Source organism: Betta splendens, chromosome 9, assembly GCF_900634795.4.
Source record: "Betta splendens chromosome 9, fBetSpl5.4, whole genome shotgun sequence".
NCBI lineage: Eukaryota > Metazoa > Chordata > Actinopteri > Anabantiformes > Osphronemidae > Betta > Betta splendens.
The window spans coordinates 9,804,399-9,819,099 of record NC_040889.2 but is presented as its reverse complement, the minus strand read 5'-3'; the positions used below and the strand labels follow the sequence as shown (position 1 = coordinate 9,819,099).

General features: G+C 46.6%; 1 protein-coding gene and 1 long non-coding RNA gene across 7 annotated transcripts in view; one reads left to right on the top strand and one right to left on the bottom strand.

Moving 5' to 3' along the window:
• Positions 1-138: 138 nt before the first annotated feature.
• Positions 139-7,321, bottom strand: LOC114862949 (leptin-B-like). The gene is made up of 3 exons (XM_055511925.1): positions 7,214-7,321; positions 1,397-4,632; positions 139-1,321 (listed from the first exon to the last, which is right to left on the bottom strand). The coding sequence occupies exons 2-3, from the start codon at positions 1,529-1,531 to the stop codon at positions 1,001-1,003; spliced, it is 456 nt and encodes a 151-aa protein (XP_055367900.1). The 5' UTR covers positions 1,532-4,632; positions 7,214-7,321; the 3' UTR covers positions 139-1,000.
• A 1,561-nt stretch (positions 7,322-8,882) lies between these two features.
• The window catches only part of LOC114862844 (uncharacterized), a 127,974-nt gene continuing 122,155 nt past the window's right edge, over positions 8,883-14,701 (top strand). For 2 of the 6 annotated variants that reach the window (XR_008695487.1, XR_008695485.1), the window contains exons 1-4: positions 9,181-9,734; positions 10,233-10,283; positions 11,410-11,530; positions 12,351-12,491. This is a non-coding gene — a long non-coding RNA (uncharacterized LOC114862844). Of the gene's footprint in view, positions 9,137-9,180; positions 9,735-10,232; positions 10,284-11,409; positions 11,531-12,350; positions 12,492-14,701 lie in introns of those variants that run through there. The other 4 variants (XR_008695486.1, XR_003787068.3, XR_003787069.3 and 1 more) reach the window with 4 other exon arrangements.

Here is a 14,701-nt window from a genome sequence, read left to right as displayed (position 1 = left end):
TGGCAGCTAGAAGCAGCTCCTGTGTGCCGAAATAGTGCAGCCACTTGGTCTTGGATCAGCGTGGTCTTTAGCCTGTAGCTTAGCACAGTATCTAGATATATAGAGGGCGCTGACGACACTGGGACACACAGGAAACGGTTTATGAAGTTGTTTCTCTTTTTTTAATCTGAGAAAGGCCAAATACACACTCCCATGTTTAGACTTAATTCCTCCCCCCACAGTGCAATTCAGGTATTACACGACCGATGAGAAAAACGCCCAGAAAAACTGGGATACAATGAGAAAAGCAACTAAAAAGGTCCATTATACATTAATCTGTTGCTACAAAATGATGCTACAAAAATACATCTGGAAAGTTTAGCTGATCACCTGGACTAAGAAACATATCATAATAGGAAATAAACATGACAGATTTGCTGGTAGAGAACTACATCCCAGAAACAAAACAAACAAAAGCATCAGCTTATAAAGTGAGTACAAGCACAGACTGAACTATAAAAATACGTTTGTTATAAATATAATACTATCTACTGCAGCAGTGGTTGAAATTCTTTGAGATCTGCCTCTGGTGGATTTTCAAGGTATTGCGTGTGGCCCCAACCCTCCATTCAATCCTGTAGTTTCTGTCCCAATTATTTAAAATAATGTTCAACCATCAGTTATTTGAGAATAATCACGTGTATCAAAACATGTGACATTAGACAAATCAATGTCACATTGATTTGCCTTGCAGTTTACACACTTCTCTTCAAATGTTTAAAAAAATATACCATTATTAAATATGGTAAAAATGTACAAAAGCACAAAATATACTACAAAAATGCATAGTACTAAAACATTTTTTTTACGCTGTAATCGATGCTGGAACAAATGTTTTGCTTATCCTGTTATACTTACATGAGCAGTATCGAGGTAATTGATTTAAAAGAGGTTAAACTTTATATAAAATGGAGTCCAAATGCAAATCCTTGTTCTCCACCCTTGTCGTGACAGAAAGCTCTCAGCACACTTTGACTTTGTTCATGTTGTGGAGGACCTCATCCAGGTAGCGCTGCACCTTGGCCAGCGTCAGGTACAGGCGACTCTCCGGGAACCGGCCGTCTCCCGGCGCTCCCGCGGCCCCGTCCCACACGGCGCAGCCCCTGGATTGGGCGAGCGAGCGCAGCCTCCCGTGCAGGCTGGACACGTCGGCCTGGATCTGGCCCAGGAGCCCGGTCGGGGCGCTCTGCAGCTCGTCGTCCAGGGCGCCGAGGTGCTGGATGATGCCGGCGAGTCCCTCAAGGGGAGGAGTGGCCGCGTCTACGTGTGGAGCCGCTGGTAACTGACGAAGAATAGAAGAAGACATGTGAAAAGCTGAGCTATAAGTAGCTGTTAGTGGTGTGTGAACACGCTGCACCTGAGTCCTGAGTTCCTTGATGTGGACCAGGGTCGTCTGAGCGATGCTTACGATGTTGCCCATGTTCTGTCCCATGGAGTCTCCCTTGGTAGGGAGACCTGAGCAGACGTAGAGGAGGGCCAGGAGGAGGCGCATGCTGCAGGACAGACACAAACATCGTGTTGGGTTCTACTCTCGTTGTCATGTTATCAGAGCAAATGTTTGACCCGCTCTTTAAATCTGAGAAGCGTCCTACCTGTATTGTTGGACTTGCAGCTCCGCTCCTATAACACTGACAGACAGGGATAGGACACATCGCTCCTCAACTTAAATAGCTCCTCCTCCTTTCTCCTCCGGATCAAACCCCCATTAACCCTCAGCCCGACCGTGGCTCATCATTTAACTATTCCATGCTTCCATCTGACTCACGCCCGTGTGAGGGTAATGTCTGCTGTGGAGCCTGTGAGAGTGCAGAAGGACTCCCTTCAGGGACCGGCCTATGTCGAAATGCTTTTTGACAATTTGCAGCTAGTCACAAAACCTGTGATGTGATACATTTGGAAGAATCTAGAATCTGAATCTGGCTGATTACAAGAATGGGCTCCCCCAGGCTCACACAGGACACCATTTCCCAGAATGCACCATGTCCTCACACTCATCCGCTTGACCTGAGCGAGAACCAGCTCTTACTGTACGTGTCTTTGTCCCACTCAAACCACTGCGTCCGTCCGACTGGGCCCAGTGCCCGCACAGCTCACGCTGGGGGAACATGCCGACGGAAGCACAGATGAGACAGGCGGTGCGGAAACCAGGGCTGAGTTATTGGAAGGACTTCTTCACACACTGCACTTCCAGTAATGACCCCTCATGACCCCTTCCCCCTGTCATGATTACCAGCCGAACCCCTCCTCCCGACCCCCGGTGAAAAGAAGGGAGGCGGACGCGGGATAAATGTGGCCTAATACTCACGGCTGAGGAATGGAGGAACCGTGGACAAACACTCAGATAATTCTGCGAAATCCTCCTTTGGTATTTCTGACTTTGTCCAAGTTAAAAATAATTCAAGAATTGAACAGCTGTGCTTTTGCTAATTCTGCAGACTGAACCAAGGCTTGAATTCCCAGATGACAGTGACATTAATGTAGGACCCACCAGAACCTCTGCATGCTTCCCGTCAACACCTGGCACCGCTGCCAGATGTCCCACCACTCACGTGACTGACTGGGACAAGGTATCAAATCACCCCACATCGCTTTTACACGCTTTGTTGAGCAATTGAATTTAATCACATCACTGAATACTTGGCTGCGCTCAGCAAAAACACCGGGACTGACCAGCAAGCAGATCTTCAAATGCAGGAAAGACAAGAACGGCCAAGTTTCACCTCAGACAGCAGGTTGTTTAACACCTTTTATTGTTATGTGGTGAGGAGGAGCCTTCCAGGATGAATTTGTCAGTTTATCTTAATATAATGAGGCTCAGGAAGTGATGGGCCTGTACCTCACACGGCTTTGCTGCAGTTCCCAGCAGCCTCCTCTGGAGGGCCACGCCGTCCCAGACATCCCACCGAGGGCCGGGCTCGTCTCCACAGCGTTCGGCCCATTGCTGCTTCCTCATCCATATCCTCGTGAGGGACGTCTGACTAAATCTCATGAAAGGCCTCTCGCTTGAGTCTTGTTTTTAACTTTTGGCTTCATCTGATTTTTTTATTTCACCAGCTGGGTTTTACTCTTCATTACTGCCTTTTAATTTAGTGGTCTGGTCTTTTAGCTGCTCAAATGCAAATGCTGCCTTTCTGTTTTACATTGTTGTGTTTTCATCACTAAAAAAAAGGAAATTCCTTCTTTTCAGATATGCTGTACAGTAATATGAGACATAAAGGTTTTCCCCTCTTTTGGACGAGGAGCAAAAGTGCATCCATCACCCTCCGTCCTTATCTGATGACACAAGTCTGGCGTTGGCCCATTTCCCAGGGCCATGTGTGACACACAAGTCGTGGGCTGCGATTTAACCCAGAATCTCCCGTGAAGGTCAGTCTGAGATCCGTTGGGTCAATTAGTAGACGCAGGGGCGAGATCCACCGGAAAACGTGTGACACATTAGTCTGTGTGAGGCCGCGGACGCCCACGAGGCAAACAAACAAAGCGGGGCGTATTAGTGCTTTATAGTGGAAGTGGGTTAAGCTCAAAAGGAAGATTAAAAATCACAATTGGACAAAAAAGGCAACAGTACAGAAAAATGTTTCACTGGACTTTTATTCAAGCCTCATTTAAAAATGAACAACATTTCATGTTGCAGCGAATGTGAGCATCTGCATATTACATATAACACATCTATCATAACATAATATAATAATGTAACACACTAACTTAAACACTCGCTGGATAATGATGATGATGATGATGATGATGATGATGATGATGATGATGATGATGATGATGATGATGATGATGATGATGATGAGGGTGATGATGATGATGATGATGATGATGATGATGATGATGATGATGATGATGATGAGGGTGAACATGTGTCTCTGACGTCAAAACCACATTGTGAAGACTCACGGGTTGGAGAAATAATCACATTTATGTAACACATAATACGTCAAAGGCTCAAAGCTCCACGTTTGATTTCCCTGGGCTCATTTGTTGGCCGCGTTCGTCCTTTTATCTTGTTTTTAGATAACATATTAGCGTCTGCCCCGGCTACTGCGGCGCACTCCATAGAAGATTGAAAATCTTTGGCATGATGTATTTTTAGATGAAATGCTCCTCATTAATACGTTTGCGCGGCAGCTCTTGTGAGGCTACATTATATGTCTGGGGTTTTTGTGTGGAGAGCACTGACGGGCGAAATCAGCAAGAAGTGTATGAAAACAACTTATTAGCAGCTGATTCGATAAGATGGTGTTTGGAGACAGAATATTGATGAAAGATCCTTTGACTTCTTGATGAATTGTAGGAGTTTGTGATCATTTTATATAATTTCATATATTTATGAATATCTATATAAATGTTTCCAGCTTTCCAGTTGCCGCCCACTGAATGTGCCACAAATATGTAGTGTACTCACTCGATACAAACTCCATCGAGGCGAGAGACAGGCCAGATGTGGTTCAGACGCCAGAATCCAGTGCAGATACTTTTTGGGGTAAGGGCTTCCTGGCTAGCGCCTTAGGAACAGCAAGCCCAGACCGCAAAAAGACCCACAAAGGACAAAAAAGCCACACGACCTCCCGGCGGGTTGTTCTGCACCTGAAGGGAACAAAAGGAAAGAGACGTGAGTGCGCGTGGATCATGCGAGCGCTCTGAGGCCGGTGGTTTTCACAGGTTCCCTGCTGTACATGCACGTGTTTGTGAGATGTTCACATCCACACAGCTTTAATATTTCAGCAGCACTGTAGCAGATCACGGCCTTTAGGGTGAAACATAAGGAATGAATTTTGGGCCTTTTTGTATTGATTTGCTTGTTTGTGTATCATCAATTCTATCAAACTACCTCCAATTCCCTACTTTTAAAGTTTATAATTTCCCAGTTTTTAACCTGAAGCTCAAATGGAGACAAAGCATTCCCGTATACGACAGAGATTGTGTTGTTGCTGTGATGGGCTGTGTGAATTCTGAGGCCATGTGCTGCTGAGGATGTAGAGGAAATCTGGTGTAGGAGAAAGAATATAAAAATATTATTATTTCATAATACAAAGGTTTCATTTTAATTTCAGTCATTACTTCCACTTTTACTGGTTTCTCCGGGTCACAATGGAGTGAATTATATGAGATGGTTCTAATGGTTTCGCCACTATGTTAAAAGTAAGTGAGGGGCCAAAACATGTCAATGTTTCCTCTCTGACAGCTTCACCGATTTAGGGTGTTCTAAAAAAACAAACCTTAAATGAGGGCATCCACATGTTGTCCAAGCTCAGTTCAACCAGTTAAACTTCACCTCAAATATGTCACAGCTTCAAAACCATAGTAAAACTTCATAAATATACAGTATAAAAGAGCATCAACGCTGCACATCAATTATCACTAAAAACACCGCACATGTAATCAGGAAGTGTAATCGTGACACCGTGAGGACACACCATGTGTGTCTAGCTGCCCCTTCACAGTGTGGTGCAGCCTTTTTCTGCTTAAACTGTTCAGAATGTGAACATTGCTGTTTTGTTGGTCTGTCGTGAGGTTGCTGTTGTAACCTCCACCGTAGGCCCTAAATCACTGACTGTTCTAATTCAAAGGTTTGAGCATTATTTGGAGAATATAATCAAGCTGCAGCGATGATCGTTGGTCTATAAAATGCTTCGTGGTCTTTGTGAATTCATTAGAAAACATCATCGTCTGGTCTCTAATGCGCCAGCAAGGAAACGGTCGTGCGCAGCACATGACAACATCTGGGGGATGAATACGGGTGTTACGTCAAGCCCAGGGCGGAGGGGGGCTGGCAGCCTGGGCCCTCTGCACACGCAGGCATCTGCCACACTTACCTCACCACATGCGTCATATGTGGGGAAAGCGTGTCACATTCCCCACTGTCCTCCCTCCAAATGTGCCCTACATTGTTCCGTGCCCAGCGCAGTTTCCGTAGCTCGCGGCCGGAGCGGCCGGTGATTTATTGCCCTGCTGAATAACCTGCGGTGCTTTTAAAATGGTGCAATCTGCCTCCAATCGCTGTATTTTGGTAGAGTCACTCGTACAGGCCCGTAAACGCCTTAATTTCTCCCACAGAAGTTGCTGAGGGAGCTCGACCTCTACAACAGAGCCCGCTGGGCCCGCGACACCTGCTCGACGGCCTTAAAGCCACGGGTGTAAGGGAGAGAACTGTCCATGGTCCTGAAACACACACGGCCCTAAACGAGCGGTACACGCCCGGCACCGGGGCCCAATGTGGAGGAAGACGGACACAGTGGGTCAGAACGGACGACAGTACGAACGACATAGCATCTGTGCGATGTGGAAGCTGCGGCTTCGGCGATTTTACCGTGCGAGAACTGGCACTTGTTGCCATAACGCGCTGCCGAGTAGGCAATGTGTGTTTAATGCGCGTGCGTGAGTACTCGGGCACGGGCGCTGTTCCACGATTGGAAAAAAAAGTCTCGTCACTTATTATATGTTCTACGCGTACGACTTCCCCACCAGCACCACCTCCACCTTCCACCTTCCACCTCACACACACGCGCGCGCGCACACACGCGCGCGCACGCGCCTCCGGCTGGGAAAAGTAGCGTCTTGGCGCAACGATCATCAACCTTCTTCATTTCTATACATAGCTGGGTTTTAGTGAAACTGCAATTACTCCAGAATGATGTCATTTCAAAACGAGCCACTGGCTTCGCAATTAACCGCTGGCGCTTTTAACGTTACCATATCCCCAGCAGCCATCACAATCGTAATGATCGATACCAAAACGTGACCCCCCCCCCCCCCCCCCCCCCCCCCCCCCCCAACGCACACTCTCCGCCAGCGGTGAACACGTATAGTCTGTATATCGGTGGATGCAGAATCCGTAATGCACTGGAACAGCGGTGCCGCGCGCGGAGCACGTCCGCCGCTGCGGTTAATGATGAAGAATTGCAATTAACTCGGCGGAAGTAAACACCGACACACTTTTAGTTGAACATATTCATTCTTTTGCCGTGTCACACCGTCGTTTCTCGCCGGAGAAATAAAAGCACACCGGCCACTCGCGTCTCGCCGTCAAACTCGGGTGTGAATTTCTCAATGGTTCTCTGTATGGAAACACAGTCTCTAAGCACGAAAACACAGCGGCGGCTCGGTGTCTTACTCACTCCAGCAGTAAGAACATATGGAAATAATAATAAAAACAGGACGGACTCACCCGCTCATCACCGATCCGAGGGCGCGCGCATCGTTTTTCTCTTCCCCCCCTTTTTTCCCTCCAATAATCCCTGGGAATTTGAACGGCACCCATTGATATGCAGCAGTAGCACCCCCCTCCTCACCACCAGCAGCCAGCCCCCCCTCCACCTCCATCCTCTCACCCTCCCTCCATCCTCTCTCTCTCCTCCCAGACGTCAGTCGCATTGCCTCCCCATTCATTTCGCTCCGTGCTTATTTTTATTTCGGTGCATTTCTTCATCGTAATCCATTTTGTGCTCCCTCCTCTCCGGGAAAGGCTGCAAAAACCCTCTAATGGAAGCCACTCAATTCCTCCAGTCTGCTTCTCTTGCTGGTGACCTGCATTGACGTCATTGCGTCATTAGGTTTCCCCTGGAAACACGGGAGAGCCAAAAATAGAAGCGCATTAATTCAAACCCCAGGCTGGTGGGAGGGGGCTGGGGTAGGGGGTAGTTGGGGGCTGTTTTTGGCGACTCGTTCTTTCTATCAGCCCATCATCCTCTGACCCAGCCCTCCTCACCTCCACAGACAAACACGCAGGTGCACACACCCCGTTCGCTCCTGCGCTCACTGCGCTGCTCCTCGGCGCTCACGCGTTCCCTTTGTTATAAATGACATTCATATATTTGCTTCTATTCTATTTTATGGCTCTTCCGTGTTGTTGACAGGACACATTTGAGGTTCTGTGTTGCTCAGATGCACAAGTTATTAAAAACGTTAAGGCTATGTTTTATTTTAGGGGTATTCCACTCTGTCTTTTTATGTTTTTATTATAATATTACTGGGTTTGTTAAGCTACAGACCCCAGAGTAACACTAGGGGCAGTGTGACGAGCTGACGCCTTATCGGCATCTGTGCTCTTTAAATATCATTTCTAAATGCAGCATAAAACTGTGCTTATGAACCATTAAGTCACTCAGAACAGAGACACGGGCATAACGTGGTGTTTTTAACTGAATGCAATGCGTGACTAACGTCCCACTGACCCCAAGACGTTTTGTGGGTTGATTTAATAATTATAATAGTCTTCGAACTTGAATTTAGTGTCTAAGTCCGGGCCTCGAGATCAGCGGCATGTATTGATCATTAGAACCCACCACAGACAAAACAAGTTCTTAAAGATCCTGTAAAATCACTAAAGGAGGAGTGATCGGTGTTGTGTGTGAGGGGATGAAGGAGCCCGGACTTTCATGGAGACTGTGTTCATCTGGTAACTGTGTCACTTGGAGACAAATGTTCCGTCAGCCTCAGCCTTGTTTATTTTTGGCCGTTCCTTCCTCCGTGTCCTCCTGTTCCCCCCGTCTGTCCTTTCACTGTTCGGACCTGGGTCGTCCGTCGTTGCGGAGTTGCAGTTGCGTGTCTGAGCACCTTTCTGTTTCTCTGCCACATTTTGCTTCACTCGACATGAATAAGCACTGACACGCACGATGAACCCTCGGTGAACGTGATAAAACACAGGAAGGCGTCCATTCACTGGCCTTTCATTCATGCCGTTGTTATCCATTCACACATCCGGGGCAGCCACCTTTCCGGTGACGCAGAACCCTCCTCTGCTTTAATCGCTTTAGCTTCATTTATCTGCTCTGATGTTCGACATCAAGTGACATGCGGCGCCGCGTGCGGCCCATCTCCCCTCTTGTCAGAGCGCCCCCTCCCCCCCACCGTTCGCCACCGCTCGCGTACAGGCACGTGCGCACGCCGCGGCCTCGTGACACCAGCGGGAGGCACGCGCGCTGGCACGCGAATGATGATGCTGCATTTACGTCGTGGCCTTAAGAAATCTATAAAGGAGAAGAGGAGGAAGAACAAGTAAGAAGAATAGGACGACGACGAAGAAGAAGAAGAAGAAGAAGAAGAAGAAGAAGAAGAAGAAGAAGAAGAAGAAGAAGAAGATTATCACTGGGTAATTGATAAATAGTTCACAAATTAAGGCTGAGGGGCCAAAAATAGGTTACGAATGAATATTCTCTTGCACATTATTATAATAGCAATGCCATGGAGCAGTATTCCGACTATTTTACAGTACAACCACTACCCCGCCATCAATCATCATCCTGAGCCGCAGCTCCCCTGGCTGCACCCGCAGTGCTGTAACTTTCTCCTGACAATTTATCAAGCCATTCACGAGTCTACTGCCCTGACGCGTGGCTATTTGGAGTTTTCAGGAATTAATAAAGAACTTGAAAGGCGCCTCTCATCCATGCGACCCTCGAATTACATTTTGTACATTAGCAGTCGTGTTATACGTGAACGTGTGTTTTCTTATGAAATGCTGCTAAGATGTGTTATGGTCAGAGTGGAAAGTATTTTACTATAAGTACTAACCAAATAACTTCATGGGGGACTCAATTATTATCAGAGGACTGAAGTATTTTATTTGTTATATGTGCCTGTTTTTTGAGCAGCTGGTCGTGAGCCCGCAATCAAGCTTAGCTTAATGCGAGTGAGTTCATCTCCGTAGCCGCTAACGCCACGAAACACCACGTGTCACACAAATCACGGTAAGAACCGGCCACTGTCTTATTATTAAAGCGACATAAAGGATCCCCGTAACCCTCAGAGTCACACGGAAGAGGTTTTCCGAGGCCAATTCACGAGCAACCCGTTGCTAAGTTAGCGTCACTACGTCGAGCGCGTGCGGCGTTTAGCTAACTTGACTGTTTGTTGGCTCGTAAAAACGGCGGTAGTCGTCTTTTACAGCGTCAAACGGCATTTTAAAGCTGCCCAAGTGTCAATAAAGCACGCTATAAACTACTATAATTATAAGTAAAACTGTAGGACATAGACATATTCCTCCTCAGGTATTGCCCATTACAGGACTGGACCAGGCTGCAGAGCCAGAGGGCAGCAATGAGTGTAAAGAGGTTTGGTGATGAAGGGGATGCTGAGATTCTGATGTTTGTTGTTATGGTGATGATGTAATTCTGATTGTGACGTTTTGTTGACATGGTGATGATGGCAATGAACTAAATGATATTCCAGTGTGGCTGTTCTTCCAGTGCTCCTTCGTCTCGGACCCCTTAAAGCAGAGTAGCTACTGTAAAGGACAGGTGAGCTTTGATTTTCAGCACCTGCCAGCTCAGTGATTTGATGTGGCTTCTAGACCCCACCTTTCAAAAAAAGGTCGCCCTGTTAAGTGGAAATAAAAACAATTCACGCCTTCACTTTTGCTACTGGACGTTAAATAATGCATAAAATTGTTGAATGCGTCGACTTAATGAATTACGAGGATTACATGAGAAGTAAACCTACTGCAAAACCCAAACACTGATCAACTGCATGAAGGTGATGCATTTCCAGTAGTGCAGCCTCATAAACCATAAAATGCTTGAACTCTGTTGAACTGAATTGTGTTTTTAGCCCTTCAAGTGATGAACTGTGCCTCCTCCGTCCTGAATGATGACGAATGATTACTGGCGGCAAAATTTCAGTCTAGAGAAATAACATTCACTTTTCCATGTTGTGTGGAAGCAACGACTCAGGCACAATATTTCATGCAGGTGTAATTCCAATAATGATACTCTCTGTTTTCAGGTCAAAGCGTAAGCGCTCACTCTTCATCCATTTAGATGAGCCATATTAGTACTGCCAGATGAAAACAGCAGTAAGCTGAATGCAATACTTTCCCACCTCACCCCATTACCTCAGTCAATATCTAATCTTCCTCTTCCTCCTCCTGATGTGTCTATTGATTCCCCAGACAAGTTGAACCATGCTCCTTAGCATGTGTATTAATGATCTCTCACTTTCTCCTTCTGTCCTTCGCACATGCATACACAAGCAACTGGTGCTGCCGGGTCGAAGGCCCGGTGGCAGAGACGCATGTGTGTGAGTGTAAGACCACGGGAGGGTTGCCAGTTAAGGAGATTGAACTATCATGCCGACACTGGAAAAAATGATTTTCGTAGTGCTTAAGTGTACAGAGCCGTTATGTTTCCCCTGAAAGGTAGCAGCTAGCTTGTCTAGTCAAAATGATGAAATGCAGATTGCTAAAATGTGAAGGCCTGGCTATAAATAATGAGCTATGGGGTGGTTATGCTGCACCATAGCTCATGCTACACTAACTGCTGATGCCATCTGCTGGCTAAACCTGTAAACTACACGCTTCACCCAAGACAGTACATGTGTGCAGGCGTTGTCTTTATTAACCCTTTCTCCCTTTTCTCTTTGTTTTAGTTTGCCTTCCTGCAGATGGTTACAGTTCCGGTCGGGTGAGATGAAAGGCAGATTGGTCCAACGTGCAGTGCGGCCAACGCTTGTCCATAAGAGCCACGCTGCGTTCAGCCTATAACAAGCTGTAAGTGTAGGAATGAACCAAGCCGTAGCTCTCGTGGTGCAGGGTTGACCAACTCAGGGTTAGCGTAGCTGCATGACACAAATAGAAGTTCCCCGTGAAGGCAGTCTCCAAGGTCTGACGTCAGCCATTTCAAATGTCAAGAATATTGCGAAATGAAGTCTTCTGTCTCCGTAATTCAACATCTAAACCCCAGTTGCTGCGTTTATGAATGAATGAGCTTTACCAGCCCGTTGGTAGTTTTTGCCCTCTTTGGAATTTAAATGTACGCCGTGATCAAAGCTTTGCTCCTGGAAGCGGTGGTGGTGCAATAAGAAGAAAGCCTCACACTATTCATGCAGAAAGTCCCACTTCTCCTCAGTCACAGCCTCCATCTCCACAGTGGAAGGTGCTGAGTGGAACGGCCACCAGGGGGCAGGAGTGCTCAGGAGTGTGTTCTCCACAGTCCCTCCCTTCCTCATGACTTGTTTTAACCTGTGCGTCTGTCTCCTGAGAGTAAAATTAGATACAGTGTATATATACGTACTCATGCACAAATACACACAGAGCTACATAAGAATGTGTCCATTTATTTATTTTTGAGATGTGTTTATGTCTATATGCAGTTGCTGTTTCTTAAATGCTTCCATGGATGAAACACCTCCTAAGTCTGGAATGACATTGCAGTTTTGCTGTGATGAAGCCTGTGTGTGAAGCCAGTGACTGCACATGGTCACGACCTCCTCGTTCTCTCATGACTCATGCAGCTGCATCACGCAGCCACACATCTTCGGACTTCCAATTTATACCAGATTGCTAATGGCTGCTCTTATTAATTTCACAGGGAGGCAATCACACAAAGCCGCACTCGACGGGGCGCAGCAGATGTCCGGCGTAACCTTTGAAATATTTTCAAACGGAGCCTTAGCGGGCGGGCCACGACCTTGGTGTTGGAGGGATGGCGTCAAAGGAAGACGGGGAGCAGGTAAGCAAGTTGTATGCAAAGCTAGTTAGGAAAAGAAGAGTGTGTAAGACGTAGCAAGGGACTAGTATTGAGTGAGGAAGGGTGGGCTGATATCAAAGAGGCCTTTGTTCGAGCCTCCCCCAATAGCTGTGTGAGGATCAGAGCCAAGGAGCAGTGGACCTTGAGGACCTTGAGAGGGGGAATTGAATGCTTACGGTGCAGAACTCTATCTTCAAGGCTTTCTGCCCTCAACTTTTTCATTTTTTATCATTAATTATTTCTCACTAATTGCCAGGATTAGGAAAAGAGGGAGAGAGAAAGGGCAGACTGGGTCTCTGGAGTCCTGGACCTGTGTGTGTGTGTGTGTGTGTGTGTGTGTGTGTGTGTGTGTGTGTGTGTGTGTGTGTGTGTGTGTGTGTGTGTGTGTGTGTGTGCGCGCCTACCTCCCAACACATGAAGGAAAGAACAAGAGGAAGGAGCATAAAATGAACATTCTTGGTCAGCAAGGTTGTTAGCGCGCTGTAGCTGATTGCGCTTGTTGAACCATAGAACTATTTCCATTAAATTAAGAAGATGGTTATAGCCCAGCAATGTCCTTGTACGTTGGTTAACACTGGAGGTGATTGGGTTTGATTTTCCTTCAGCCTTGTGCTGCTGGACTGTTCTCACTTACTCGCAAGCAGAAGTATTTAAATGTGTCTTTTAAAGGTTTAATACACAGGTTAATCATGATACATAGGGGATTTTTATATTCTTCATTCATTTTGATATTCGCTAAAAACTGTTAAGTATAGTTAAAGCTCTTTAATTTGGATGTAACCAACTTTTTGGATAGGATAATTAGAATAAGCAAAGTATCAACCCTAAAGGGTTTTCATAGGGATATTATTGGTGTCATATGTGATCATAGATTATAGATCACATAGCTTTTGCATCAGAACAGGACTCAACATTGAGACTTGATCAGTGTTACTCATCGGACTGAACCAAGCCTTTACCCATCGTTCTGTCTTTCTGAGGGCCAATAATGGGAATATACTTGAGCTATGCTGTAAATACCTTCACTGTCTTTCTGTACGTAGGTGCTCCATGTGAACTGTTAATCCTGCTGAACCTTATGTGTGCCACACATGCCTTTTTATGCTCCACACCAGACGGCCCGTTCTGGCCGTATCCCCACACAACACATTTGAGATGAAATCGTGCTGCACATTCTCCACTCTTTAATGAGCTAGTCTATATGTCGGTTGATGATGACGCTCTGGTTGACAGAGCAGACCCGTCTGGCTCCGGGACCAGGCCCGTGGCGTCGGCTGTTCACCTTGTTGTGAAGGATGAGCTCCCTCGTCTCTTCTTGTCCGGGTGCTTCTCTCCGACGTTTAAGTTTGTTAAAAGTGCAGCTCGAGCAGCAGAATTTCTAATGTGACTTTACTGGCAGCCATCGACTGACTCTAATGCCACTGTTTTAAATATTAATGTCACCGTTGCTAATTAGCTAGCTTAGCTGGACGCTGACAGACTAGTTTAACACATCTACTGTTCATGAAGTGCACTAGTGTTATCTCCCCTGATGTAGTCACTGCCTCATATTTGTTTCTCTCCGTCCGAGTCTCTGAAATTTTGTCTGCAATTTGTTTTTCCACTGAAGAGCAACCTCTGCCCACCGAGGTTGTGACTTTTGCGTAGCACGGTAACCCCCCATCGTTTTCTCTTTGTCCCTCTCTCTCCAGCTTCTCTTTGTCCCAATCTCCCAACAGTGTGCTGACATTTTAGCAGTAGCGCTTCTGTCAGAATGTGAACTAATCAACTCGTGCTGTCCCTCTTCGTGCCCCAGGACGGGGGGCTGTCGGGCGGCTCGTTGTGTTTTGTGTATTCTCTCCACCAAATGATGTTGTTCTGCGGTCGATAAAGCAGCCTGTCGCGTAGCATTGGGATTGAAAGCGCCTCACAGCCACCCGAGATTATTTCATATCAGCGTGTCGAAGTTCAAAACACACAATATTCCTGCTCAGTCCTTTTCTATCACATCACTTTGCAGCAATACATCACCTCCACCTAAATCCACGTGGGAGAACGAGGGTCAAGGCCTTGCGGGCCAGATGCACAACACTGGGTGATGTTGAACCCAGAGCTTTAAGCTTTTATTACGTGGACCGTCATCTGCCGCAGATGAAGGTGTGGGTCAATGTTATCAAAGGTTATTGCTGTTGTGTCAGGTACGATAGAATAAG